Below are 25,201 nucleotides of genomic sequence, written 5' to 3'. Positions count from 1 at the left end.
TTACATCGTTGATTGCGCCTAGCTGATTATAGTAGAAATAAACCGTTCGTCATGCATAGTCAGTTTTGTTTAGATGAAATTGTTGACTGCGACTATTAGAATAATTAGCACACCCAACATTAGAGTGTAAACGGTAACCATGATGACTTATAGGTGTACAGGTAATTGTTCATACACAGGCCAGCAGGGCAAGGCCTTTTCAGCCGGTACGAAGCTCAACAAATTGCGTATGTAAATGGAAGGAAGATCTCAGTGGGCATAGCCCACGACTTTTTCGTCAGTTATCAATGGTGGGCGGAAGGGCCGCTCCGCCTTCCAATGACCCTCTTCTGCCCTCTTGTTCCAACAACAATAGCTGGCACTGGCATGTCGTCAAGTTAGACAGGCACCATCAGTAGACTAAACGGTCTCAATGAATAAAAGTGATTTGAAACTTTTCTTGTCATAGCAAAATGACTCTGAGAAGAAGAGGGCATTGCAGCCTCACAACAGCTGGCCTTGGTGGTAAGACCAGGTCTCTGTGTTTCTGAAGAATCTCCAGGAAGTCTCCGACAGAATCTCTACGTTGCTACATTCATTGTGTCCCCAGACAGCGCCATGCTCTTTGAGTACTACAAACGTCCACAGATCCCCCTTTCTGGCCGCGGTCATCATGGGGACTTCCCCATCAAATACCCCATTGACGTCTACGACCTTACGAGCAATCAGAAGCTTTGCAAAGCGTCCATCTCTAACCTCGATAGCGTCCTGCAACGCTTGTTGACCATTGCTGCAATTTCGGTCAGCTCCAGGATAATCCAATATGAATTGCGTAACCTGTCTGCGCGTCCATGATGAGCCACGGTTCATTGCGTACCACAGGGCCGTTCTGCCGTCGTCGTCCTTCAGATTCAAATCAAGATCAGTTGACTCAAGAAGCATCTTCAAGTCCTGCAACTGCCCTGATTTGGCGGCGTAATGCAGCAAGGTCCTACCCTTTGCGTCCTTTGAGCCCATGTCGAATCCGTATTGTTGGAATAGATGGACCACTTCCAAGTCGAAGCTAACCTGAGCGTGGACCCACACGAGGTTGCGGTGGCCAGCACCCGTGTTGGCGCCGTGCGCCAGAAGCGTCTCAATGATACTTCTTCTATCCGAGCTGCACAAGGCTACGCAAGCGCAATCCAACGGCGTCCGGCCATTTTCATCGGACGCATCAATCTCGGAACCTCTCGCGATAAAAAGCTGCACAGCTTGCAGATTTGAGTGACTCGCAGCCCATGATAGTGGGTTTCGCCTTTCTGTATCCGCGGTCTTGATATTAGCATCCCGTTGTGCCCAGTCCAGAAGAAACTGCAAGAGCCCTGAGTCGGCTGGCAGCGGCTCGTATTGGAAGGAACTAACCATTTGACGTTCGATATTCTATATCGATGTCCATCTCTAAGAAGACTTCAAGTGTCGGGATGTTGCCGTTGACGATGGCCCAGTACATGGGCGTTCGACCATTCGAATCTTGAGCTCTGACGTCCGCTCCCTTCTCCACGAAGAGGCGAAGAAGTGAAGCATCTCCTATGTGTGCGAGCATTGATACGGGACTTCGGCCGTCTGAATTTCGCTTATTCAGGTAAGAGTCCTGAACTTCAATGGTCGCCCCGTGCTTCACGAGACTTGAAAGCGCCACCCAATTGTTCGTCTTGACAGCCAACGATACGGGAGTCTCTCCGTATTCATCCCTGATATCGACCGAAGCCCCGAGGGCTAGAAGATTCCAGACTGTTAAGTTCAATCCCAAGAAGACAGCTTGTGCGAGAGGAGTCCTTCCCATAGGATCACGCGCATTGACAGGCGCCTCCATGCTCAGAAGTAGTCCTAGAGCTTCCGCGAACCCCGTGTCATACGATGAGATCTCTGTCAGGCCAGGATACTCTCTCAAGACATGGGTAAATTGTCCTGTATGCTTCAAACAGTCTGCCAGCAGTTCGAACAGCCGTGGTATCCATCCGAGTCGGCTCCTTTCATCTAGACCCGAGGCTATGATATGAAGGACTGCCCTCCAACCGGGCTCGGTCAAGAAGGGTTGTCGAGGTGGACTTTTGGGCACAAAAACAGCCTCCCGGGTTCTTATTGGTTCTGGTCTCCGGAACACGTTGTGAGTAGACCAAGGGTTTCGGAAAATCAACGCGTGATCATCCGGCTCAAGCTCACTGTCGAATCTTCTCTTGGCGTAGAAGCTAACGAGCGCCTCAAGAGTTGCGCTGTGCGTCTCTTCTAGCGCCGCTCGTATAGATAGTCGAACAGTGCGGGATGAGATACTGCCATGCAAAGGCCCAGGGAGTGCTGTGCTTTGAACGACGTCGCCGTCGAGCAGAAGTTTTACTACGTCTGTCTGATTCCCAAACGCAGCCCACCATAGGCTTGTATTGTCACTGTTATCGGCCAAGTCTCCTTCATCTTCTTGGAGGCTGTCTGTCTCGAACAGTTGGATTATTCCAAGGTACGCTGCGACATGTGCTGGCGTAAGAGGGACGCGCGGAGCCTCACGTAGCTTACAGAGGACTGAAAGAGATCTGTCGCGCATGGCTCGATTTCGCAGGAATTTCACAACTTCTGGAGGAATAGTGGAGCATGCGCGAGCGTGATCTCCCCAGTGTATGGCTGCATAGTCGAAAAACGAAGCCGGCTCGGGTTCTATCCAATCCAAATACCAACCGGACGGACCAAAAGACTTATTGTCGTCACAGTAGACATTCTCGAAAGAGAGATAGCCGACGCATATCTTCGCTATCTGCGATTCAAGTTCAGGGAAGAACTGATGCCTTTTCTCCTCGAAATACTCTTGTGTTGTCTGGTGCACAAGTCGCACCACGCCGCTTTTCTCACTGACCGTGATCAGTCCGGCACATACCGAGATCATGGTTTCGGCTGGCGTGATGTTGTCTTCGTCTATTTCTGCTTCGTCTTCTTCGATGGCAAGGGCATGCTGCAGCTCTACGACTTTGAGAGGTCTCTTTGCGCCAGTAATCCAAGAGAGAATGTTTAGCGCAAGCTCGATACGCTCAGAGGGCTGAGACTCGATCCGTCTCATAGCCTCATCGTATACAACTGAGTAGACGTTTCCCTTCCCATTAGTTGCCCCAAAGGCTTTGAGTGCCTTTTTGAGCTCCTTTGGGTTCAGCTTATTGGACCAAGCATCGATGAGGAGCCTTGCCAACAAGAACCTGTTTGCATTAGCAACACTTTGAAATACTGAACGAGCCTTGAAACCTACATTCCATCCACTTTACTCGCGATGGTGTCTTTGATTTCCTTCTGTAAATCGAGGTTGCTACGAACAAAGCTCTGCATGAAGGTTATCCGGCCTGAAACGTATCTTAGTACGTCCTCCTCACTGGCTCTAATTTCTACAGGGATAAAATCGTTTAATTCCTTTGATTGAAGAATCTCTGGGATATCTCTGGTGGTTGCAAAAATATTGACTTGGTGTCTTTGTTGTAGCCGGAGGATTTCTTGAAGAAAGGCTTGTCGAGCGTTTCTGTCGCACTCATCTAAGGCGTCAATAACGATGAATACTCTTTCGTAGCAGGAACATAAGCTCTGTAGCAGATCAGTGGTCTCTTGAGTAGATATTGAGGTGTTGCCCTTCTGGTGTGTGTTGTAGAGCATCTCAAGGCTTTGAGGGAAGGGAGAGTAGGATTGCGCCAGCTGCTTCGCCAGACTGGATAAGAGATCGTGACAAGTTTGGCGTTCAGTTTCCTTGAAGTTGCAATAAACGTAGGCTATCCCGACCCTCGGTTCCTCGCGGAATCGGTGGATCAAATGGTCTGTGACGACGGAAGTCATGATGGTCTTGCCGGCTCCTGGCATACCCCGGCATAGCAGAGTCTGGCCTTTGTTTGATACCCATTCAAATTCCTTGGACTTTAGTAGCCAAGTTGCTGTTTCTGGGTGTCTTATAGAGAAGTAATCTCGTTGCTGTGATGAATAGTTGGATGGCGTCAGCCACTCCAAAACTTTCTGTTGGTGTTTGCTGACTTGCTCATCGTGCATCAAAACCACCATTCGCTTTGTGCTTTGGATGGCTCGACTGTGGACCTTCGTCAGCCGCCGTGCTGACCGGGAGTGCTTGTATGTATACTGACCTGTCTGATGCATTCTTGAGGGTATTCAGGAGTATAATCTTGACGGAGAGGCTTGATTGAATGCCGTTGATCACTTTTGGATCGAGCTGTAAACGCTGAAGGTACTGCAAAAGCTTCGACTTGTCCCACTTTCTCTCGTCGAGCGGCTTGTTGAGTTCCTTGCAATCGTCCAATATGTGTTTCAATCTCTTGAGGTCCGTGTAGGAACCTTCGATGATGCTCTCTAGTATTTGTTGCTCCTTGTCATTAAGATTCTGCTGTGGGCATTGGGTTTCCTCGAGAAGCGGCTCGATGATCTCCACACTAGCGCTGGCTGTCAGTCAAGACTCTCTGACGGATACACGATTTGGAAAGGCGGAGATCATACTTCTTGACTAATGAGACAAATAGCTCAGGCGCTTCAGAAAATCTGTCGTGACAGTGTCTTAATTTGTCTGTGACAGCGACAAAATCGCCAACGCCAAACCCGAAACTCATCGTAGACGGAGTTACCCGCAGGCTTTCATAGGCACATGAACGCGAAGCAAATCAAAGAATGAGGGTCACAGAGAGGTCGAGAACAAACTGGGAGGTGAAAGAAAACGATGTCACTGGAAAAATTCTTTCCCACTTGATCGGGCGTAAAATTGACCTGCGGCTGCACATGCAGGCTATGCAGTGGTTACACTTCTCTCCACCAGAGATGAAAAAACCAGACTGCCCTGCCTGCACTACATATTTATGTGGCTATGTAGGCATGTGAGGCTGTGCCAGACAGGCTGCAGCAAGTTGTTGGGCATTGACACGCTCAACCCTGCCCAGTGATTTCTACTTAGCTGAATGCGAGGCCTTGGGTATTGTGCCTGTCTGTACGGACTACGACCAACAGATTGCTTATGATCCGCATGCTACCAACCGAATCTTGGTTCTGACTCAATTCTGAAGTCAAGTACGTTGCTATTTTATAACGCCTGGACAACGTAAGGACCTATTTTGAAAGATATCAAATTTCGAGAAAGACGAAAAAGAAAGAAAAACTCACGAAAGAAACAGGAGATAACGGGCATGCATTGCTCTAGAGGAAGTTGAAATTGCACATCACTCAGTATTCTTATTAGTTTAAATGTTGGCAGTCTCTTGCGACAAAGGAGACAGGGCAGGTTAATTGGGAAGATGTTATGGGAAGATGTTACTTAGCATCATTGCATCACGTTTGTACCACCAAAACTGGTTGGTTTTTTGAAGATAGTAATGGGTGTACCAATTACATAGTCCTCCAGTAAGTGTTTCATGTGTTTAATGGACGTGAACCAGAGGATTCCTTTTTGGACCCAGTTGGTTGAACGGTATTGGGACAGACTTCACAGACCTAAGTCGGGCTTTAGCTAAGAATAAGAATGCTCGTTCTTATAGCAGAGATGACCTCAAAGGCGTGGAAATTGAGCTTGTAAGAAACGAAGCGAGAGCTACAAGTTTACGCGGGCATTTGAAGCACAAGTCCTTCTTAGGAAACTCCATTCAAGCGTGCAGCTCTTGGGCAAATTTCAGGCATACCTCGAGTAGGATCATAACGCGTGGCAGAAGTTCACGAAGCAGCGTCTATCATCAAGCTGTTTGAATAAAGGGCAAACAGTGCTTTCCCACCTCTCTGGCACGGATATTACACGATGTACAGGTAGTGTGCAAAACCAAATTTAACTTCCACGGCTTCTAACCGGCCAGCATCAACACAAGCTGATTTATCTGTGATGGTTGTACCTCACTTCCGAATCACTGTCGTAACTCGGTCTTTTACGGTAAGGTTCTCGTACTTTCTGTACCGTAACCCCCCCCCCCCCCGGCCAGAGTAGCAAGAAAGAAATCGATTCATTGCAGCGTGTGGTCAAGGCCAACTGATTCCTGATAAGCTTCTACAACATGGGGTTTCACCCAAGCAAGCATCTCTTATATATAGTCCTAATCAAGACCCGCCTTCAAACTTGTACCAAAAAAGTCTCAGGCTGTGGCCGATGACAGGCGAAACATATCGTTGTGTTTGTCGCAACGTCTGATTTGCGAAAGGCGCCACTTGTCTCAGGCGTTCATCAGAATATTGAGACATTACGGAAGGTGACTCTGGGACGTCAGGTTCCAACTTGACGTCCTTGGCGTAATCTTCGCCAGCAAGAACTGTTCGTAAAGATAAATACGCAAAAGGGGAAACTCCACAATAGAGGCAGGTAGGCAGGATAGTGACAGTCTGAATTGCAACAGCAGCAGCAGTCACCCCCCCATCAAATCTTCCAACCGGGACGGCACCAACGACCCCAGAAGAGTAGGCCCGAGCAGAACAGATAGCGGCTTTGGTAGGAAAGCTCAAAGTGGAGCCGGTATCCGTCATAAGCCCGGCACTTGCCTGCGGCGTCCCGCAGACTCCGGCCTAGATCTCGGTCGCGGTCCCGACTACTCTTCCTGCTCTCACTTCGCCTATGCCTTTACCACTTGCAACCAGACTCAGTCTATGATACGAGCATAGCACCATCGCCCTTCAACCCATCTTCTCCTCCGCCTCGGAGAAACAACCTCAAACCCCTTCCCCTGAGCCACCGTGATCCCAGCTCCATACTTCAACAACACCCCAAGCACCCTAACATTCTTCACCCCCAAAGCATACGCAACAGCAGTATATCCCCTCCCATCTCGACGATTCACATCAACATCACTACGATCGCACAAAAACTCCACAAGATCCCCAGCCCCAGCCGCAGCAGCAAGATGCAGCAACCCTCTCCCCTCCCCATTAACATCCTCAACCCGCACCCTCTCGTCCTCAAGAAGCACAAACAAGGTATCCGTATCAGGCACAAAGATCCGACCGGACTTGATCCACGCGCAGAGGGCATACCACACCGGCGCCCGAAGCTCACCGTCTTTGAGGTTGACGTCTATCCCCGGGACCGCCATCAACAAGCGCGCCATCGCCGGGTTGGTCGTTTCCGTGGCGTATGATATCGCCGTCCGACCGCTCGCGTCGGATAGGTTGACGTCGGCTTCGTGATCGAGGAGTAACTTGGCTGCGTCCAAATTTCCGCGTCGCGCGTGTTCGCAGAGGGGGAGGGTCCCTCGGGCGGATAACGTGTTTGGGTTTGCTCCCTGTTGGAGAAGATCACGCAATTCACTCAGGAATCCCTCGGCGGTGAGTTCGTGTAGTTTTCTGTCCAGGCCGGCCTCAGCTCTCGGGGCAGTAATGCGGGCCGGCCCTTGCTCAACGGGTTCTGGATCTTGTGTATCGAGGGACATTTCGGTCTTGGTGGTACCGACGTCGATCCATCCCTGGTCGATAGCTTCACGAGGCTTTGGATCCATCAAAGTCCCCTTGTTGAATTCGCCGGAGCCAGAAGATTTGTAATCGTCGACAAGCTCCTGAAGCTGTCGGTCCAAGGTGGCATCTACACCGGAACCATACACCTCAGGCTTGATCGCGGGAGCAACTTCAGCCAACTCGCGCCGCCGTGCCTCCGTTTCCCGAGTTTCGGGCCTGATATTGATTTCACGAACCATCGTCGGTGCTGCTGAAAAGGGAAGACGGAAAAGTCAGATAACTTCAGTGAAAAATTCGTCCACCTTTGAGGGAATCTAGCACTGGCCTACCTGTTGCTGGTATACTATTTTACCGAAGTCGGAATATGCGCTCGACTCAAGACGTCTGGCGAAGAAGAGACAACAAATCGCTAGATGACACTACACAGCGTCGTCAGCACGGCTTTTGTTGAGCCGACAGAAAAGGCCAGCCTCGCCAGTAACTGGACACGCCCACACTTACACCCAAGAAGACCCAACCCATGGGACGGACGTGTATGCACCAGCCTATCACAAGGCAAACCAAGACCGAATCTCCATCCCTTTCGCGCCACTTGAGCCTTGCAATTCGCCCATCCATTGCGCTCCAGAGTGCAGATCTCACTGGTGTAAAGGTGGTTACACACCAGGCAGCTATGTGAACTTGTTCCTGCGCCACAAAGTCACACGCCGTTGGGAGGAACATGTGCTCTTCATAATGTGTATGTGAGTGTGGGCTCCTCGACCAGCAGCTCTGCGTTTCGAAGCGTGCTTAGAGATTACAGCTCGCTGGTCAAATCTTGTGGGAATGATGATTTTTGTACCTTTACTCCGGATGAGATGGGCGTAGCCATCCTAGTTCATCCTGCTTCCTGCTTCAATGTCACATTTGATGCCAGATAACGTATGAATCTGGGGCAATTTTCATTTTCTTTCATACACCACAATTGGCTTTCGAAATGGCCAACTGCATCCATTAGCTAAGTTATTTCATGCAACCATCTGTCTGCCGTTGTCGTGTAACGCGACCAAATCAAACGCCAAAACCTCGCCAGTCCCTGGTATGCTGCCGTCCCGTAGTGAGAAGAAGTGAGAAAAAGAAGAGATAGTTACACAAGCAGCAAAGAAAACCCTCCTATGCTCAATATGTGAGGAAAAGAAAAAAGCAAACCACAAGACCGAGGTCACATCCGCCGGCTTGTCAACTAGGCAACCAGGGATTGGGGCTCGGACTTCTCGCAGGTAAAGAGGTTGACGTGGTAGTCTCCCCTAGCAGCGCAAGCCAAGATCGGCTTGTGCGGGTGGAAGGCAGTTGCTGCAATGGGAGAGCCCCTGTTCTGTTGAAGGAAGCTTGAGTAAGGCTCGACACGGGACAACTCTTGACCGTCAAAGTTGAAGACCTTCACGGCATGAGCGGATGTACCACTGCGATGGGATGTTAGTTTCAATGCCGCAAAATAAAGGGGGCCTGGGGAATAACTTACACAGCAAACACCGGCAGATGTTCATGCGTGCTGGCTGTTCGAAGCGTGTCCCGAGTTGTTTGGTAAACGTGAAGAGGTCGATCCATGCGAATATCCCACAATTTGACCTTTCCGTTTCTGCTCGCGCTGAGCAGTTCCCGTTGTCCGCCGCGCTGCAGGTGAACGCTTTTGATCCATTGCCTATCTGTTTCGTCCTTCCACTTCTTGATCATGGAGTCCTGAGGTCTGATACGGGTGTCGAAAACGCGGACAGCGCCGTCCCCGAATCCTGCCACAACTGTGTGACCGGTCATCTGGTCAGATGTCAAAGACGTAACGCAGGAGCCAGACCGGGCAGGAATGTCAATGACACATTTCTCAGCGCCAGCAGACCACACCCGAATGACACGCACATCGCCAGCCACAAGGACGCGGCCGAGCGACTGCTGCCAGTCGAACACCATACCGGAGTTGACATTACTAGGCACCATGTGCGTAAGGGCTCGCCAAGACGAGGCCAGGTTGATGGATCTGTCGGAATCGTAGTTTTGGTAGATTCGGAGGACTCCATCTGACGAGCCAGTCATCAGGAATGCCTGGTCGTCTTCGTTGATGAACTTCATGTCACTGATCCTCGACCCTTCAGGATTTCCGTTGGAGAACTTGCTCAGCCGTGCATGCTTCTTCCAATCCCAAACACACACCGTGTTACCATCGTCTGCAACCGCAAGCTGGTCTTCAAACTGGTGGAATGTGAGTTTAGCGGGTTGCGAGCCATTATTGGTGATGCCCAGCTGGTTATTCCACTTATGGCTACCGGCGAACTGCTTGAGTGGTTGCGTTTCTGTCAAGATGAAGTCGTTCCGGGATCTTCTCCAGAGCCGTTCGTTGTACTCAGTGCTGCCAGGTTCGTCTGACTCGCTCGGCTTCATCTGAGGCTCGCAGAAGTACTCAATAGACCACTCCAGGAAGGAACTTTGCAGCGGCATGGCTGGTGGTTCGCCCAGCTTACGATCCTCAAAACCAGTGGAGACGGGCTCTTTGGCAATGTGATAATTGGCATGGATAGCCGTTGGGTCGCTCTGTTCTGGTGGCGCTTCAGCAAGCTCAGGGGCCTTGATCTTCTGGGAGCCAACCCTATGTAGACCAGGTGACGGTACCGGAGAAGAGTAGTTTGGCTTTTCGCTGGTATCGGCCTTTCCGTCATTACCAAATAGTGGCAGCTGGAAAAGCAAGCTTGCCGTGCGACGCAACAGGCCAGGAGATGGCAGTGGTGGAGTAGCCAAAGAGTTCGAAACGCCAATCGCATTACTTCTTTGACTCAAGTGCAAGTGATTCTTTGTCGACGCACGCTTTGCCCTCTTTCGGATATCATCGATGAGGGTCTGCGCATGCTCACCGACAGGTGAAGCCATCACAGCTTGGTGGACATGGTCCACAATTACTGTAGCGTCACGTTGAACCTCAGGATGAGGATCAACATTGAGCATCAGAGCATGCTTCCAGCAGGCTGAGAAGACGGTATTATGAGCGAAACCGTGAACATTGGGCTTGATGGTGCCGTCTGCATTTCTGTTCTCTTTTCGTGCATAATGCAGGCCCATCTTGTGATCCATGCCATCCTGGCCAGGGGGGAACAGGAGATATTCCCTTTCTTCTTGAAGCTGTTCATAAGCAGCGACAATGAACTTACTCTCAAAGCGCAAAATGAACCTTGAGAGGAAGACAAGGAATTCGCGACGGACCATTGGACTTCCGTCGTTGGCCATGTCTAGAAGTGTCCAGGCGATGGATTCTTCGATCCGAGCGACCTCATCCGTCAGGTCGATGATGCCCAGGAAAGTAGTCATGGAATACACCATGGCAGCTCTGACTTCAGGAACGGGATCCTTTGTCAGGAATGACAACTTGGCCGGCGCATTCTCTCGAATGCCACGCCATTTGGCCTCTGGAAGTTCCTGCCACAGTTGGCTGATGCATAGGCAAGACCACTGGCGCAGGAGTGGATTCTCCTGATTCTGCAGGTGCATTAAGCAGTAGGTCATTATATCGGTTTGGTTGCACACATGCTGCCCTGGCTTGTAATCCTTGCAGAGCATCGATAGAATGAAAGCGCACATCGCCTTATGCTCAGCTTCGTTAACGACTGGCAAACCCTCGGATGGCTTCAGTATCTGTGCAAAGTAGTTATATCCGCTGTCCTTGATAAGGTCCTGCTGGCATGAAATATCCACAGCCAGAATGCGGGTCCAAATGAAGATCATGACCGGCTTCAGTTCTGCGGCAGCGGACTGCAACAACTTGAGGACATATGGGAAGATGCCTATGCTCAGGGCAAGCTGGACTGCCCATGGGCCTAGGTCGAGGAATCTTCCGAGCAAGATGAGCGCCCTGACTCTGTGCTGTTGACTCAGCAGAACTTGCAGCACCACTGGAAGCTGCTCAGGGGGTCTCTGAGAAAGGGCATCACCACGAGTCAGGTAAACGTCGAATGCTGTTAGTTGTTCGGTGAAGAAGGTTGAGTTCTGGTACTCGTACTCGAGACCTTCATTCTCCTTTCGCTCCAGCATGGGCAGTTGGGCTAGTGCCATATCCACGGCCAAGTCCCAGCTTGCCCACAATGGGTGCTGCCGGGTCTCAGGGAGCTCGGGGAAAGACTGCGGGTGGCACCCATAGACAGACATGATTCTCTGGGCCAGAAGAAAGTTGCGGAAAAGAGCGGCCACCATGAGGTCCTGCCTGAAAAACTTTCGGAACAGGTGTCGGGGCAGTGTAGTCCAAGCGATAGTATCGGTGATGGCTGTGAAGATCCAGTTCAACTCGCCGAGTGGCGTTCTTCTCTCCTGTAGCCTGCCGGGAAGCTTCTTGGCGCGCTCTGGTGTAAGATTCGTCTTGAGGGGGTTCTGAAGAACGAAGAACCAGAGAGCCATCTCGATAGGGGTAGTGAGACATGCCGTGAATAGATCGGCTGGGAGGAGAGGGTTTGTAGGGAGATTCTCCTTGACGCCGCAGGCAGCTAAGTGGATATAGGGCTGAAACACGGTCTTCTCGTAATTGGGATCTCTCGCGGCAGCTTCATCCTCTTCTTGTTCGTGCTTCTCGACAAATCTGTGGTAGTTGTTGAGGATGTTGCCGGCTTCGGAACAGTCCCAGACGTAAATCGTAGGGGCGTGAAGCCACTGTTGAAGATCGTAGAGCGACACTGGGATGTACTGGGTGTAGTTCTTATTAAAAACCCAGATCTCGCCACTCGCAGTGGGCTTAGGTACTCCGTGGCCGTTGTAATGGAGAAGAACCCGCTCATCCTTGGCGTTTCTACGCAGGGACTGGCAGAACTTCTTCGTCTCTTCCACCGATGGATCGAGGTATTGTTTGTATCTTGTGCGTATAGCCAGTGTCTCGTACTGCGCCTGGAGAGCTTTGCCGATGTTCTCGAGGGCCTTCTGAGGTGGCGGCGTTGTAGGGTCTGTCCATGCTTCCAGTTTGGCGCCCGGGTTCGTCTTAAGCTGGTCGGGAGGCTCGACTGAAATATTAAGGCAGACGGCCAACGCAGCAGATACTGTCTTAAGTCTATCTCGCATGCGCCAATCCTGCAGCTTGTGTAATGTCGCCTTGGGCTTGCCGGTTGTCTCGTGTCGCTTGTCGGTCCAATACATGTACCAATTCTGGAGAAAGGAGTCAGCACGGCTCAAGATGCGAGTTGAAACCAACGAGTCCCAATTGCGCAAAGAAGCGATGTTGTCGCACTCGGGCTCGTCTGGATCCAAGATTGCCAATACGGCTGTCGGCCCCATCCACCCGGGAGACTGCATCGTCTGAAATGTCTAGATGAGGGAGGAATGTAGATTCAAGCCCTGGATACGGTCATGCCCCGCGTTGCCCCTCGGGACTGGATTCCGGACAACAATTTCCCAGCATGGCCTGCAAGCCGAGAGAGCAGAGCACCGAGTCTCCTTTCTTTGCGCGACGCGCGCCGACAAGAGACTATGGTTAGACCAGTCCGGCTGGACAGCGCCGCCACAAGTCCGCCTAGTGGGGAGGCGCAGAGCTTGGGGTGGGAAAAAGGAAGAAGGGCACAAAGTGTAGATGGGGACGGTGGGAAAAGCTGTTACTCACATTTGCTATCTGGGCCAGGATTTCCGGCGACTCGTGATATTCATCGAATCCGTGTCTGGCGCCCCAATGAGGAATATCTTCCTCGGAATGGTCAACTTCTTCAGGGCGGCTGACTCCAAATTCGCTCTTGGATCGCATAAGCAGCGGCTTCACGGATGGCCGCTTCGGTCGATCTGAATCCGATTGTTCGCCGGTAGAGAACCCGGCGGCCAGATTCTGTTTGTTACCAGGGGCACTTGAAGGGCGTCTTGCGTTGCTATCATCGTGGCTCGTGGATCGTTGAAGTGCTAGAGGGGGAGCAGCACCGCCGAATGGTGAGGGTTGAGTTGTCGCATCGGGGAAGGCGGAGGATCCGTTAGGACCCTGAGTTTGCGGCATGTTGTTGGGGCTTCCATTAACTCCGAGCAGCGCAGTGCTGTTTGTCCTCCGCGATATGCTGGCGTAATGTCGAGGTTGAGAAGTTGAGGGGGTGGGTTTGGAGGAGCTTGACTGTCGAAGGTGACTGGCGGGCGAGGGGCGAGGATGGGTCTGATCTTGCGCAGCGGCAGCCGTCATCTTGACGGTGACACTGTTGTCGAAATTCGAATTTGGCGCACAAACCACCTATAAATCGATTACCGCGACGACATGTCGGTCGTGAGGTGTCGGGCAGGATGAGGTGGATGAAGATACGGGATAGGCGATTGCGTCGGTGACGCGAATTTGGAGTTTTTGGAGAGGTTGACGGGAGTGACAGGTCAGGTCGGATCAGGTTGGCAGCGCAGCGCAGCGCCTAACAACCGACTTCAGCTCAGCGTGGCAGGCAGTCGCTAGAGGTCCACAGGGTGATGTGCGGCAGAGGTGCACCAGCCAAAATTTAGGAATGGTACCTTGGGCTGAGGTCAGCTTCCACAACCAGCCTATCAGGTGTCAGGAACAATCACCTGCCTTCTACTTCGCTCGCTCCGAAAGCTTCTTCCGATGTTCCGATAAAGGTATTCCTAATATTCACCTGCTTCCGTCTACAATTTCTTTTGATACATACACTTGATGCTTCTCGTCAAGAGACAAGTGATGAGTCTTGTTCACTCAGGATCAGTGGTTCATCTCATGTCCCGATTTGTACTCGGGTCACGTTGAGAATATATCAAGGCATGTTATGTACTGTGAATGCATGGAAATGGCAAAACGAATCAGAACTGATGGACGGGAGGCAATTGATGACCCGACCCTGACCGCCTTTCAGCTCCACATCTCCGCATTTCGTCCAGTCTCCCGCGTCCACTCTGGCGAAGCGCAGAAGGCAGAAACAGATCCGAATCGGAGGGAGATGAGGTAAGAAGGCCTCGGCCGGATGCACGGTCCAGGCCCGGCTAAGAGACCCAAAGACGCTAATCCGAAATGAGCAACCCGAGTCCCAATTTAATGCACCTTCCCTCCGTAAGGTAGGTTCTTGAATCTTCACATGGCTCTTTATTGTGGCCTCCTTCAGTGCAACCAGCATTGAGCAGGGCCCAAGTTCATTCAGTCTCATTCTGTCACAGGCTGGAGTGGCATGAACGAACGCATCGGGCTCCGCGTTTGTCCTGGGAAAGTATTCGTGGGCCGGTCCTTGCTCGAAATTGTACTTGCGAACGCTGAACTGGTTCTAGGCGGTAGGTCCCGTTGGATCACCTCACTTGCCCTCTGTAGATGAACCGATGGGTGTGCATAGGCGGTGGTGGATTCCCCAAGAAATGGAAGTGTGCCTGACAATCAATTGGATGTTAATCAATCTTGCGCCATACGCTATCTACGTGGCTACCAACCTACGGAGTATGTTACTTTACCTCGACTACTGTATCGCAGGCTTATTGATAGCGCGAGCAAATCGGAGAAAACATTCCTCGCAACATCACTCAGGCACGGTGGGGAATGGGCTGGCGGGAGGCGGGCGCGTTAGAAACAATGTCTTGCCCCAAACGGCCGGCTCGCTTTCTGTTTTTCCTTCCTCTCCTTTTTGTTTCCCTTTCCGTTTATTTTGCGGGGATGTCAATTTTCTCCCTTTCCCTATCTTCTTTTTTTTTTTTTTTTTTTTTTTTTTTTTTTTTTTTTTTAATTAATTGGATCGTCGCATCCCTCTCCGTCGACCTTGCGCACGTCATACCCGCTGTGTTGCGTATCGCCGACCCATCTGCCTCAGTCTTGGGGCTTGTTGGCCTATGTAACTGCCACGATACGAGGTGGGATTCGCTTCAAGTTGCAAGCTGCAAGTGGACTACGGGAATCCTTCGCTTGTATTTCTTCTGAGTTGCGGCTTGGCCGTTTCTGCCTTTGTGCTGACGACGACGATCACGACGATGAGGGGGGCACCCGCTATGCTTGTAGCTCACCGCATGCCCTGCTTCAGGGTCATTCGTTGTTGAGACGGTTTATGCTTGGAGACCTTCCCGATCGCCGAATGCGGCTGCGCTCTTAAGACTCTCGACCTGATAAGATGGACTGGTCGGTTCGTCGTCGGCCGGTGCGTCCATGCGCCATCAGAGGCCATCGCGAGGGTCCATCCTGTTTGCCCACCCAACTCGAACCTGGACCGACCCTGCCCCCAACACGAGCCTCAATTCACATCGCGCGCCCATCGTCTCCCTCACGCCGTCGACGATCAGAGTTGGACGCCAGCCGCCGCCGCCGCGTGGCCAGCTTTCCGTCTCCCGTCTGCTTCAGGCCAACGCTAATGCTCGCTCACCAGAATGAACGTCCGCATCTTACTCTCAGACGCGCCATCTCAGAACAGCATTCTTGCGCCGAATTTAGCAGGCAGGCTAAGTCGGTAGGTTAATTTACCAGAATTCCATGCCTTTTTCCATCAAAGTCTATCTCTGCGCCACCACCGCCCTTCCACTGCTCATGCGCCAGGAGTCTTCAGGCAAGGCCGGCGCCCGCCCAATATGGCATGGTGAGATGCTTTTAACGTCTGTGGTGTGGAGCACGCTCCCTGTCCTGAGCCGTGGCCTGCACAGTGTACCTATTCGGATATGACAGACATCGCGATCAGTATCTATTTCCATACTTTGAGAGGAGACCAACAACGTCCGTTTTCTCCCCCGTCACTCGTGGCACCTTGGTCTTCGGAAGTCTTTCCCGTCTTCTCTACTCTTACGCCGTCCAATTCTTTGCGGCCGCTGCCGAATTTCGAAGCTTCAAAGAGTCCGTGTGCCAGGAAGGCTGCCGAATGGCGTTGAAGCTTTGGGAGACTTGAAACACACCACCTCATGGCAGATGGGCCCCCTGAAGGGAAATTATCCTCAACGTATCAATGGAACCGCTGCCCTCTTTGACTGCTACGGAAGAGACGACCCCCTGAAGCCACGAGTTTTGCGGGCTGCCAATAACCATTAACAGCCTCTGGTATGCCCCAGAGTAGCATGGGAAGAATCTTCTCATTGCCACGAGCCTCATCGTCTTTTCCCTCTTTGGTCGTCCCTCTTTCTTGGCGGCTGGCCCGGGCCCGGAACGAGGGCGGGAACAAGATGAGGATGTTCATGAATTCCTGTGGCATGGATGCGCCGCCTCGGCTGCTTGTCAGACATGTAGGTACGAAGAGTACATGCGTCAAGGGCATTTGTTTGAACAGGCCGGGATGAGATCCTTTGATACGCTGTTTCTTGCCCAGCATGCCCAGACTGGCGGCAGGGTGTTGGGGGCCGGAATGCCAGTGACTGGACGTCATGTGCTTCCATGTCTCATCCCGAGACCTGATGTTTGTCAAAGAAGAAATAGACGATGAACATCCTAGGTGTACCTCTCGCCCGTCCAGTCCACGGGCATCAAATTGACTTTCAGGACCAGCTCGTGCCTCGGGTAGGTGGCACAGAATACGACGTTTACGGGTGCGCGGACGTTCAGGCTTCAGCAACAAGAAGGCTGACAATATTTGACTGCAGAAAGTATTCGTACCAGAACGGACGTCGCCCGACTCGGACCTCAGGACGTGTGCTACCTTCCGTAGTATCGTGATGGGGGCAGTAGTGGGAGCATTTGGAGCCTTTGATGGGGGCCGATGTCACGTTGATGATGTGAGCGGGTTGTTGTTGAGGTTTCCTGTCTCAAATGGGCAAGATTCCACAGTCTCTTGACTGGTGGCCATGGGTACGCATACTGGGGCCAAAGACTGGCAAAGAACCCAGAAGGTAGGTATGCGTGTCCCTTGAAAGGGGATGGAACAGCCGGCTCTAATTACAAGTTGTTCTAGAGGTCGGAAAGATCAGCGCCAGGAAGGCTGATTTGACTATGACTCAAAGTCGCACATGGCACTTGGCGCGCATCAGCTTTTGTCCAGACTGCAGAGGCAACGAGACGTCGAGGGTGCGAAGCTTTCCACCCACCTGCCTCACTTTGAAGTTGAAAGAGGAGGCTGAAAGAAAGGTGTTCGAACAATAGGTGGGCGGAAGAATGGGACCTAAGCATCCAAGGTAAGGTACCGACTCGGTCAGCAGTCAGCAACCATTCGACGGGACGGACGGCCGCCTCAGGTCGCGCTGGAGAAGGAAGCCCTTGATAGTAATAATAGAACAGAGAACCTTTAATCCTCATCGAGATGTTTGGATGGTAGATACACGGGACACCAAGCCAAGACAGGCCAAAGTCAAGTACCTTTTTCGTACTTGGGCAGACAGCTAAGCAGCGACGGCCCCTTTCTCAGTCCAGCGACGGGCTGTCAGGTACTTACGTCCTTACGGCATGCTTAATGATACGGTGCAATTCGTAAGGCCTCGTCGTGTCTCCAGCTCAGGTACCTAGCCCGCCCCTTTTGAAGGAAACGGGAAGCAGGCCACCGTGCATGGCGATGTACCGAAGAGTGACACCGTTCGAAAGGGCATGGCCCACGTGGTGTCGAGTACTCGCAATGTCCCGCCTGATGTCCGAGAATCCTAGGTTCCTTCCAATCCCTCCTTTCCCCCACCCACCGTCGCAAAGAAAGCGCCTGCAGCCTCCCCGTGCTCCTCTGAAAAAGTTTCCCCTTCTGCTTGGATGCTGGGCTCTCCCCTACTCGGCCCTTGCACCCCCATTCATAAGCGAGCGGAAACTCAAGCTGCACGACATCCCATTGGTCCAACATCAGCTAAGAACATGCCCCTAGGCGCAAGTGCAGAGTGCAGATGTGCAGGGCAGGTTGCAGGGCGGGCTAAAGCAGTCAAGTTGGTGGGCGGAGAACAGGCCAGCGCAGCGACCCAGCGGAGCCAGTCAGTGCAGGAACAGGAGCCACCGAAACGATGGAGAAAGAGACTACGAGTGCCCAGGTAGGCTGTAGCCCAATGACAGAAGGTACTTCGCAGCTAGCACTGGGCTGCAACATTTTTAGGTGTACTTTACCAGGTTCCGCTGTTACTCCTGCATTTTGGAGGTGAATTCCATCAGCCCAGCAGCATTGGGTCCAATGTCTCTTTTTTTCCCTTCTGCCCCCTTCCCCATCGCTTCCCAATCCCTAGAGTGGCATTTCTTCCAAAACCTCCTTTCTACAACGGCGGAGAAGGAAAGAGGTAACGAAGTGACCGACTCACTCTCGGAAAAGGCCACTCTAGCTAGGCATTCTTTTCTTTCGCTGCATCACCAGCTTTTCATCCAACTTCGACCATCCTTCGCTTTGCGATCGCCGTACCTATCAGCAGACACCTGACTGCGTCTTCCTGGCCCGAGAGCCTAAAGTAATAATAAACCGACCACGGACAGAAAGATACGGCAATCCGAAGGGGAAAACGCCTAAGAAGGAGAAGGACAGAAAAAAAAGAGTAATCAAACCCCTAAAAATCCGACGAGCCAACCCCCGTCAGCAACAGCTCTGCGTACGCGCGGAGTCGACATCGTCCCGTCTCGCCCAACACCCAGCCTCCTTTCGTTTCTCACCCCTCGCTCCCTTACCACCTTACTCGCTTCACTGCGCCGACGAGGAGGACCGCAATATAAAAAAAAAAAGGACGAGGTCGAACATCGCAGGACGCTCCTCGCCTCAGCAACGCGCGCTACCCCGGGCACACTCCACCGATGCGAACCCAGCCATCCGCACATTCGAGCGCCGACTCCCTTTCCCGTTCCTGCGTATCTGCTGCGTTCCAGCATCCGCTGCATCTCCATCGCGCCTCACCCGACTCAGCTTCCCAGCGAACTGGCGATAGCACCCACTACCCGCATCATCGACTCCACGACTAACGTGCGACTTGAGCGACTTTTCCCATTATCCTGACGCCCCTGAACAACTTGTTCAACCAACGACCGAAACGATTCAATTGATACCCCCCAAAATCCCGGGCGCACTGGACACGACTTACGAGCAAATCTCTCTGCAACTGCCGCTCAGCGTGCAGGCCTCGACTTGATTCGCCATGGCTTTTCTTTTCAAGTCCAAGAAGAATCAGGATCGAGCTCTTGCAAGCCGCGATGGAAACTCTGGCGGCTCACAGGGTTCAATCCAGAGCCAGCGAGAGAGAATCGCGAGAGAAGAGAAGAACGGCACTCAGCGCTCAACACCAACCGGCAGTTTGAACTCAATCGATCGCGATGGCAGCGCCGGTGCTGGAAGCCCCGACCAAGGCTACACTCGCCAGCGAGGACCCAGCGTGGACCAAATACCGACACAAGGGCCTTCAAACGACTTGCCTGTAAGTTTTTATCAGTTTACTGTGATGAGCTGGCCCTGCTGGAACACTGCTGATCTCCTTCCCAGCTTCGCAACGCTCCCCCCGTATCCTCGCAAAACCAGATGCCTCCCCAACAACAAATGATGAACCCTAATGCGTCACTATACCCCTGGTCGCAACGACGATTGACATATACATCTTCACACCCGAGCCCTTTTCCCCGTTATGGAGCGGCTGTCAATTCGGTGTCGTCCAAAGAGGGCGATATATACGTGATGGGAGGTTTAATCAATAGCTCCACCGTCAAGGGTGACTTGTGGATGATCGAGGCCGGGCAGAACATGGCCTGCTATCCTCTGGCGACGACAGCCGAGGGGCCGGGCCCGAGAGTTGGGCACGCAAGTTTGCTCGTTGGCAACGCCTTCATCGTCTATGGCGGTGATACCAAAGTCGATGAGATGGACGTCCTGGACGAGACGCTCTATCTTCTCAACACCTGTGAGTTCTATCCTGGTCACGCCGCGTGCACTTCCTTGTGGTGGGAAATCGCTAATCAATTACAGCCACGAGACAATGGTCGAGAGCATTGCCCGCTGGCACAAGGCCTTCCGGCCGCTACGGCCACTCTCTCAACATACTTGGATCCAAGATTTACATCTTTGGCGGTCAAATCGAGGGATACTTCATGAACGATCTGGCTGCTTTTGACCTTAACCAGCTCCAAATGCCCAACAACCGGTGGGAGATGTTGATCCAGAACACTGAGAGTGGCGGACCGCCGGTCGGCAAAATCCCAGCTGCCCGAACCAACCACTCTGTGGTCACTTACAATGACAAGATGTATCTGTACGTATTGCGTCAAGTTTTGCCCTGGTATCACTGCTGACATACTCTAGCTTCGGTGGTACAAACGGTTATCAATGGTTTAACGACGTTTGGAGCTACGATCCCGCCACGAACGAATGGACGCAACATGACTGCATTGGCTACATCCCAGTCCCTCGTGAGGGTCACGCTGCATCAATCGTCGACGATGTCATGTACATTTTCGGAGGACGAACGGAAGAGGGCGTCGACCTCGGAGATCTCGCCGCCTTCAGAATTACTTCGCGCCGCTGGTACACCTTCCAGAACATGGGCCCTTCGCCCTCTCCCCGATCCGGTCACAGCATGACTACCGTTGGCAAGGCCGTGGTTGTCGTCGGAGGCGAACCCTCTTCGTCCCCCGCCAGCGTTGGCGACCTAGGAATAGTCTACATGCTCGATACTACAAAGATTCGGTACCCGAACGATGCGGCGGCAGCCCAACAACCTAATGGACCGCAGGCGAACGGACAGCAACGCCCACAACAGGCGAGGCGGCCCAGTGCTGCAGCCGAGACCAGGAATATCTTGTCACGAGACGGATCCCAGGGTCCTCCTGATCAAAAGCGACTAGTTGGTGCCCCTGGCGCACCTCGCGATACCTCCGCCGTCAACAGCCCTACCAACGTGGTGCGAGGATCTCCCAACGGAACGGATGCGAACCCGGCGGCAATCAACAACATGTCGAAACTCCCCAGATCTGCAGTGACTTCGCCCCCCGCTGGCCCCCCGCCTCAAGGACCAACACCTGCAAAGCCTTCAGTCCAGACTGGAAACTTGGGAAGAGTTAGGGGACAGTCATCGGAGAGAGATGGATCTGTTGGTGGCTCGCCGCAGATTGCAGCAGGCCAGTCGCCCGTTATACGTGAGGTTAAAGAGCCAGTGTCCAAGGACGCGGAGAGCCCAGTCACCAATGGCCGACGTACTCCTCAACAAGTCACAAGATCTGGCTCGAAGTCTGAATCTGGTCCTACCGAGCCTTCCAAGACCAGGTCTAGGCAAGGTAGCAGGTCTCAAACCTCCGTGGATAGTACAACTGAGCCAGCTTTGAAGGCTATGCAGATTCAACAACAAGCTCAAGTTCAACCACCACCTCAGACGCAAGCACAACCGCCTGCTCCAGTTCAACCTCCTGCCCAAGCGCAGCCGCCGCCACCAACCCAAAAGCAGTCGCCGATACAAGTGCAGCAACCTATTCGCCCGGCCTCGCCACCGGCTCCCACACGTCAACCCAGCAATCCGTTGTCTCGACGATCCTCTGGCCGCACCTCACAGACTGTCGCTATACTGAAGGAGTTGGACACAGCTAGGAACCGCAACGCTTGGTATGCGTCAGAGCTTGAGTTGGCCCGCAAGGCTGGCTACGTTCCCAACGCAAGCCTCAGCCCTGTTCTAGACAGCAGGGCCGCAGAGACTTTTGATGACGAGGACAAACCCCTTATCGAGGCTCTCTTGGCCATGAGAACCGAGCTCGCCAATGTTCAGGCATCCGTTGATAAACAAGCCATTCTCGCTGCGAAACAAATCGCCGAAGCAGAGAAGCAGCGAGACGCTGCAATTCAAGAGGCGGTGTATGCTAAGGCAAGAGTCGCAGCCCAGATGGGTGGGAGCGTTGCAAGCACTCCGCAGCTAGATGGCGAACGCGATGTAGATGACCGTTCCACCGAGATCAGCCGCAAGTTGGCTTCCGCCTTGAACTACCAAAAGGATCTCCAGGCTCAGCTTGAGATGATGAAATCCGAGCTTGAAGCCGAGAAACGCGCCCGCCTATTGGCCGACGACACCACCAATGCTTCTCAGAAGCGCATGAGCGAACTCGAGTCTTACAAGACAATGACTTCTACCGAACTCGAGCAGCTCAAGGCTGAGCTGCACATGGTGCAGAAAGAGGCTAGGGAGCAGGCTGTTCAATACACAGAGGCCATGGCAGCGATTCAGCTCATGACCGTAGAGAAGGACGACTTTGAGAAGAAGTACAACGATTCCATCGGCAGCTCCAAGGAGCAGAACGATACCTTTGACTCTCTCCGTACCGCCATGGCTGCTTCCGCAGAGATGAAGGCGCTCTTGGAGGGCAAGTTGGAGGAGGAGCGCTCGCAAAGGGAGCAACTCGAGTCCAAGTTCAACAAGCTTAAGGCGGAACACGAAGCACGGACCACAGAGCTCGTAGCTGCAACTCAGCGTCTGCGTGACGCTGAGGAGATCGCCGAGAAGCACGCCAACGAAGCAAAACTCCACCAGCAAGCTGTGCTGGCCGGATTCGACAAGGTTACCGCGAGGAATATCGGATCCGACGGCAAAGCCGACGAGGGACGTGCCAAGGCATTGCAGGCCCAGCTCGTGGCTGCGAACGCCCTTGTTAAGAAGTATCAGCAAGAGGCCGATGCTGCGGCTGATAAGCTTCGCACTGCGGAAGAGCGCATTGCCGGATTAGAGGTCTACCAGGAGCAGTCCAGTCGCGAGGGTGTGGCAATCAGGAGACAGCTACAGGCGGCTCTGAGGGACACCCAATCTCTGCAGGCTAAGAACTCAGACCTGAAGCACCAACTTCAGAACCAACAGCTGGAGACTAACGCGATGACCGTGCAACACAACACCCTGAAGGACATCCTCGTAGAGCGTGGCATCAGCCCCACGGGCATGTCGCGAACCCGAAGTATCGGCAGCCCGCGAGTGAACACTCCCGAGGCGGCCCGCATTCGCGACCTTGAGGATCAGCTCAACGCTGCACTGTCCGCCCATGAAGAGAATGCACAGCGCAGCACAGCTCAGCAGGAGGCCAGCGAAGCTGCGTATCGTGAAAAGCTCAGCCAATTGGAAAACGACTACCAGTCTGCTGTGCACTACGTCAAGGGTACGGAGAAGATGCTAAAGCAACTCAAGGAGCAGCTCGCCAGGTATAAGACGGAGAATGCCAAGCTCAAGAACGAGGTTATCGAGCTTGAGGATCGCGTGGAGGCATCCGCCGGCAACGACGGCAACGCACCTGTCAACTGGGAAAGCGAACGGCACATTCTACAGGAGAAGATTGAAGCCCTTGAAGAAGACTTGCAGGCGTCCACAGAGCAGCTTGAATCTCAGCTCACTGCGGTCCGGAAGGAACTGGAGGATAGCAAGAAGCAACGCGAGGGCGCTCTCAAGGACGCTGAAGAAGCTTCCCGGAAACTTGCCGCCAACCGCCGAGACCTGGAGAGCCTCCAGCAAGAGAACCTCCTTCTCGAGCGTCGCGCCCAGGATGCCGAAGGCAAGGTCTCTCTACTTCTTGACCAGGTCGAGAACTCAGTCGACAGCTACCGCCGGCAAAGCAGGCAGGCACCGAGTATGACATCCGACCTGACCGAGAGGGGCACCAACGGAAATAGCGTGGGACACCGACGACAGGACAGCTCCGACGCGGAGAGCACCTATGGTGCAGTCTCTGGTGGAGTAGACGGACGCAATAGCACTGCGTTGGACAACCTGGCAGATGAGCTCGAGACCCTGCGCACTCACTGGGAAGCCACCAACAAGAACTACCGCCTCAGCAACACCTTTGACTTTGAGGGCGCCGCGACCCCTACTCGCAAGGACGAGGAAGTCGGACTTGGCCTCAGCGAAAGCCTGGCCGACTGGCGCAAGCGACTCGACGTAGACGAACAAGCCGAGAACGACCGAGCCAAGACGAAAAGCCGACCTGACCGGCCTTAGTCTGGCGTTCTGCGACGCATGAACTCTCGCTTCTCTACGTGACAACTTTGGAGCGTTCGTCACTACACTTTCTGTACATTCTTTGACTGCACACTGTCCGCCGCGGTATGCAGTCCGCAGTTGAAAGGAGTTTTCGGTTTTTGGGGATTTGGTTTCGACGCGTGGGCTCTGTTCTTCGTTTCGCAATGATTCAACGTACTCATGACGAAACAACCTTCGCTTAATTCCCCACCGTTTTTTTTTATCGCGTTTCCTTTTCTTTTCCTTTCTGAGTTCATGGATTTCTCAATTTTTTGATGATACACTACACACAACCATGACCTCTGCTTGCTTGTTCATCGCCGTGGACGTACGAGAGCAGGCCAGGCGCATAAGGGTCACTTCTATTCTTCGAGATGGGTGGATGACACTATCAGAGAGATTGAGCACACGTGCCCAGTTGCTTTTTTTCTTTTCTTTTACCATAATGTACAATACAGTTGTTTTTTTCCTGAGAGGCCTCATCTCGACGTTGAAGGGTTCCGCCCCCTTCACATCAAGAATAAGAGGGGGCAAAAAATTGAAGAGGAAGCGCGCGCGCAGGACGTTTGATGACTGATCAACGAGCGGAGCGGGGCTGGCTCAGAAGGGCAAAAGATAACGACAACAAGCGACCGTCGAGGATTCTCTCGTACGGTTTTGATAACAAAATCCTTTTTTTTCAAAATATGTTCATACACACTGAAGATGGGCCTGGTGATTCTTGCTGGCGTGTGATAGCTTGTGATGATGGTTAGGGTTTAGCAGCGTGACGATTGTCTAACTAGGGTTTGGTCAAATGGAGAGATGATTGTTACCACTGAAGTGTCTGATAATGTGTGGTGATATAAACACACGTGTGTGTGTGTGTGTGTGTGTGTGTGTGTTTAACTGGATTGGTGCCCGCATAAAGAGCTTGCTCCCCTCTTGTCGTTAAAAGCAGTCTTCACTATTGTCCAGGCAGGTAAGAGACATTGAGGAGCTCCTCAGGGTTATACTCTAAGGAGGTAGTTGAGACCGGTCCCTAGCTAAACGGTTCCCCCCC

At 52.7% G+C, this 25,201-nt stretch overlaps 5 protein-coding genes across 5 annotated transcripts; 1 reads left to right on the top strand and 4 right to left on the bottom strand.

Moving 5' to 3' along the window:
- Positions 1–405: 405 nt before the first annotated feature.
- Positions 406–4,780, bottom strand: BDZ83DRAFT_706751 (ankyrin repeat-containing domain protein). The gene is made up of 5 exons (XM_060511532.1): positions 4,486–4,780; positions 4,119–4,421; positions 3,248–4,063; positions 1,384–3,197; positions 406–1,280 (listed from the first exon to the last, which is right to left on the bottom strand). Exons 1-5 carry the CDS (start codon positions 4,593–4,595, stop codon positions 484–486), a joined length of 3,840 nt encoding a protein of 1,279 aa, XP_060361123.1. The 5' UTR covers positions 4,596–4,780; the 3' UTR covers positions 406–483.
- Positions 4,781–6,369: 1,589 nt separating this feature from the next.
- Positions 6,370–7,813, bottom strand: BDZ83DRAFT_20595 (ankyrin repeat-containing domain protein). Its single transcript, XM_060501676.1, has 2 exons — positions 7,728–7,813; positions 6,370–7,648 (listed from the first exon to the last, which is right to left on the bottom strand). The coding sequence occupies exon 2, from the start codon at positions 7,635–7,637 to the stop codon at positions 6,591–6,593; it is 1,047 nt and encodes a 348-aa protein (XP_060361122.1). The 5' UTR covers positions 7,638–7,648; positions 7,728–7,813; the 3' UTR covers positions 6,370–6,590.
- Positions 7,814–8,130: 317 nt separating this feature from the next.
- BDZ83DRAFT_20610 (WD repeat domain-containing protein mip1) lies at positions 8,131–12,798 on the bottom strand. The gene is made up of 2 exons (XM_060501677.1): positions 8,900–12,798; positions 8,131–8,840 (listed from the first exon to the last, which is right to left on the bottom strand). Exons 1-2 carry the CDS (start codon positions 12,688–12,690, stop codon positions 8,621–8,623), a joined length of 4,011 nt encoding a protein of 1,336 aa, XP_060361121.1. The 5' UTR covers positions 12,691–12,798; the 3' UTR covers positions 8,131–8,620.
- Positions 12,799–13,057: 259 nt separating this feature from the next.
- On the bottom strand, positions 13,058–13,360 carry BDZ83DRAFT_559969 (uncharacterized protein; the record flags this gene model as incomplete). Its single annotated transcript, XM_060503552.1, has 1 exon — positions 13,058–13,360. A coding segment is annotated over one exon (303 nt), but the record flags the coding sequence as incomplete, so codon positions are not given.
- Positions 13,361–19,332: 5,972 nt separating this feature from the next.
- BDZ83DRAFT_586128 (kelch domain-containing protein) lies at positions 19,333–24,138 on the top strand (the record flags this gene model as incomplete). The annotated part of the gene is made up of 4 exons (XM_060505916.1): positions 19,333–19,608; positions 19,674–20,085; positions 20,151–20,433; positions 20,484–24,138. The coding sequence occupies 4 exons, from the start codon at positions 19,333–19,335 to the stop codon at positions 24,136–24,138; spliced, it is 4,626 nt and encodes a 1,541-aa protein (XP_060361119.1).
- Positions 24,139–25,201: the final 1,063 nt, after the last annotated feature.

The sequence above is a fragment of the Colletotrichum acutatum genome (genome assembly GCF_030867785.1).
Source record: "Colletotrichum acutatum strain CBS 112980 chromosome Unknown BDZ83scaffold_103, whole genome shotgun sequence".
Taxonomy (NCBI): Eukaryota; Fungi; Ascomycota; class Sordariomycetes; order Glomerellales; family Glomerellaceae; genus Colletotrichum; species Colletotrichum acutatum.
Note: the sequence above shows the minus strand (reverse complement) of the source record. Positions and strands in the feature narration are given on the sequence as shown.

Excerpts from the sequence above, each read along its gene's own strand:
- BDZ83DRAFT_706751 (XM_060511532.1), bottom strand. The coding sequence starts at position 4,595 with ATGAGTTTCGGGTTTGGCGTTGGCGATTTTGTCGCTGTCACAGACAAA. Across the intron at positions 3,198-3,247 it reads GCGAGTAAAGTGGATGGAAT|GTTCTTGTTGGCAAGGCTCC; the intron begins GTAGGTTTCAAG and ends TAATGCAAACAG. Across the intron at positions 1,281-1,383 it reads AGAATATCGAACGTCAAATG|AAAGGCGAAACCCACTATCA; the intron begins GTTAGTTCCTTC and ends CCGCGGATACAG.
- BDZ83DRAFT_20610 (XM_060501677.1), bottom strand. The coding sequence starts at position 12,690 with ATGCAGTCTCCCGGGTGGATGGGGCCGACAGCCGTATTGGCAATCTTG. Across the intron at positions 8,841-8,899 it reads CATCTGCCGGTGTTTGCTGT|TGGTACATCCGCTCATGCCG; the intron begins GTAAGTTATTCC and ends ATCCCATCGCAG.
- BDZ83DRAFT_20595 (XM_060501676.1), bottom strand. The coding sequence starts at position 7,637 with ATGGTTCGTGAAATCAATATCAGGCCCGAAACTCGGGAAACGGAGGCA.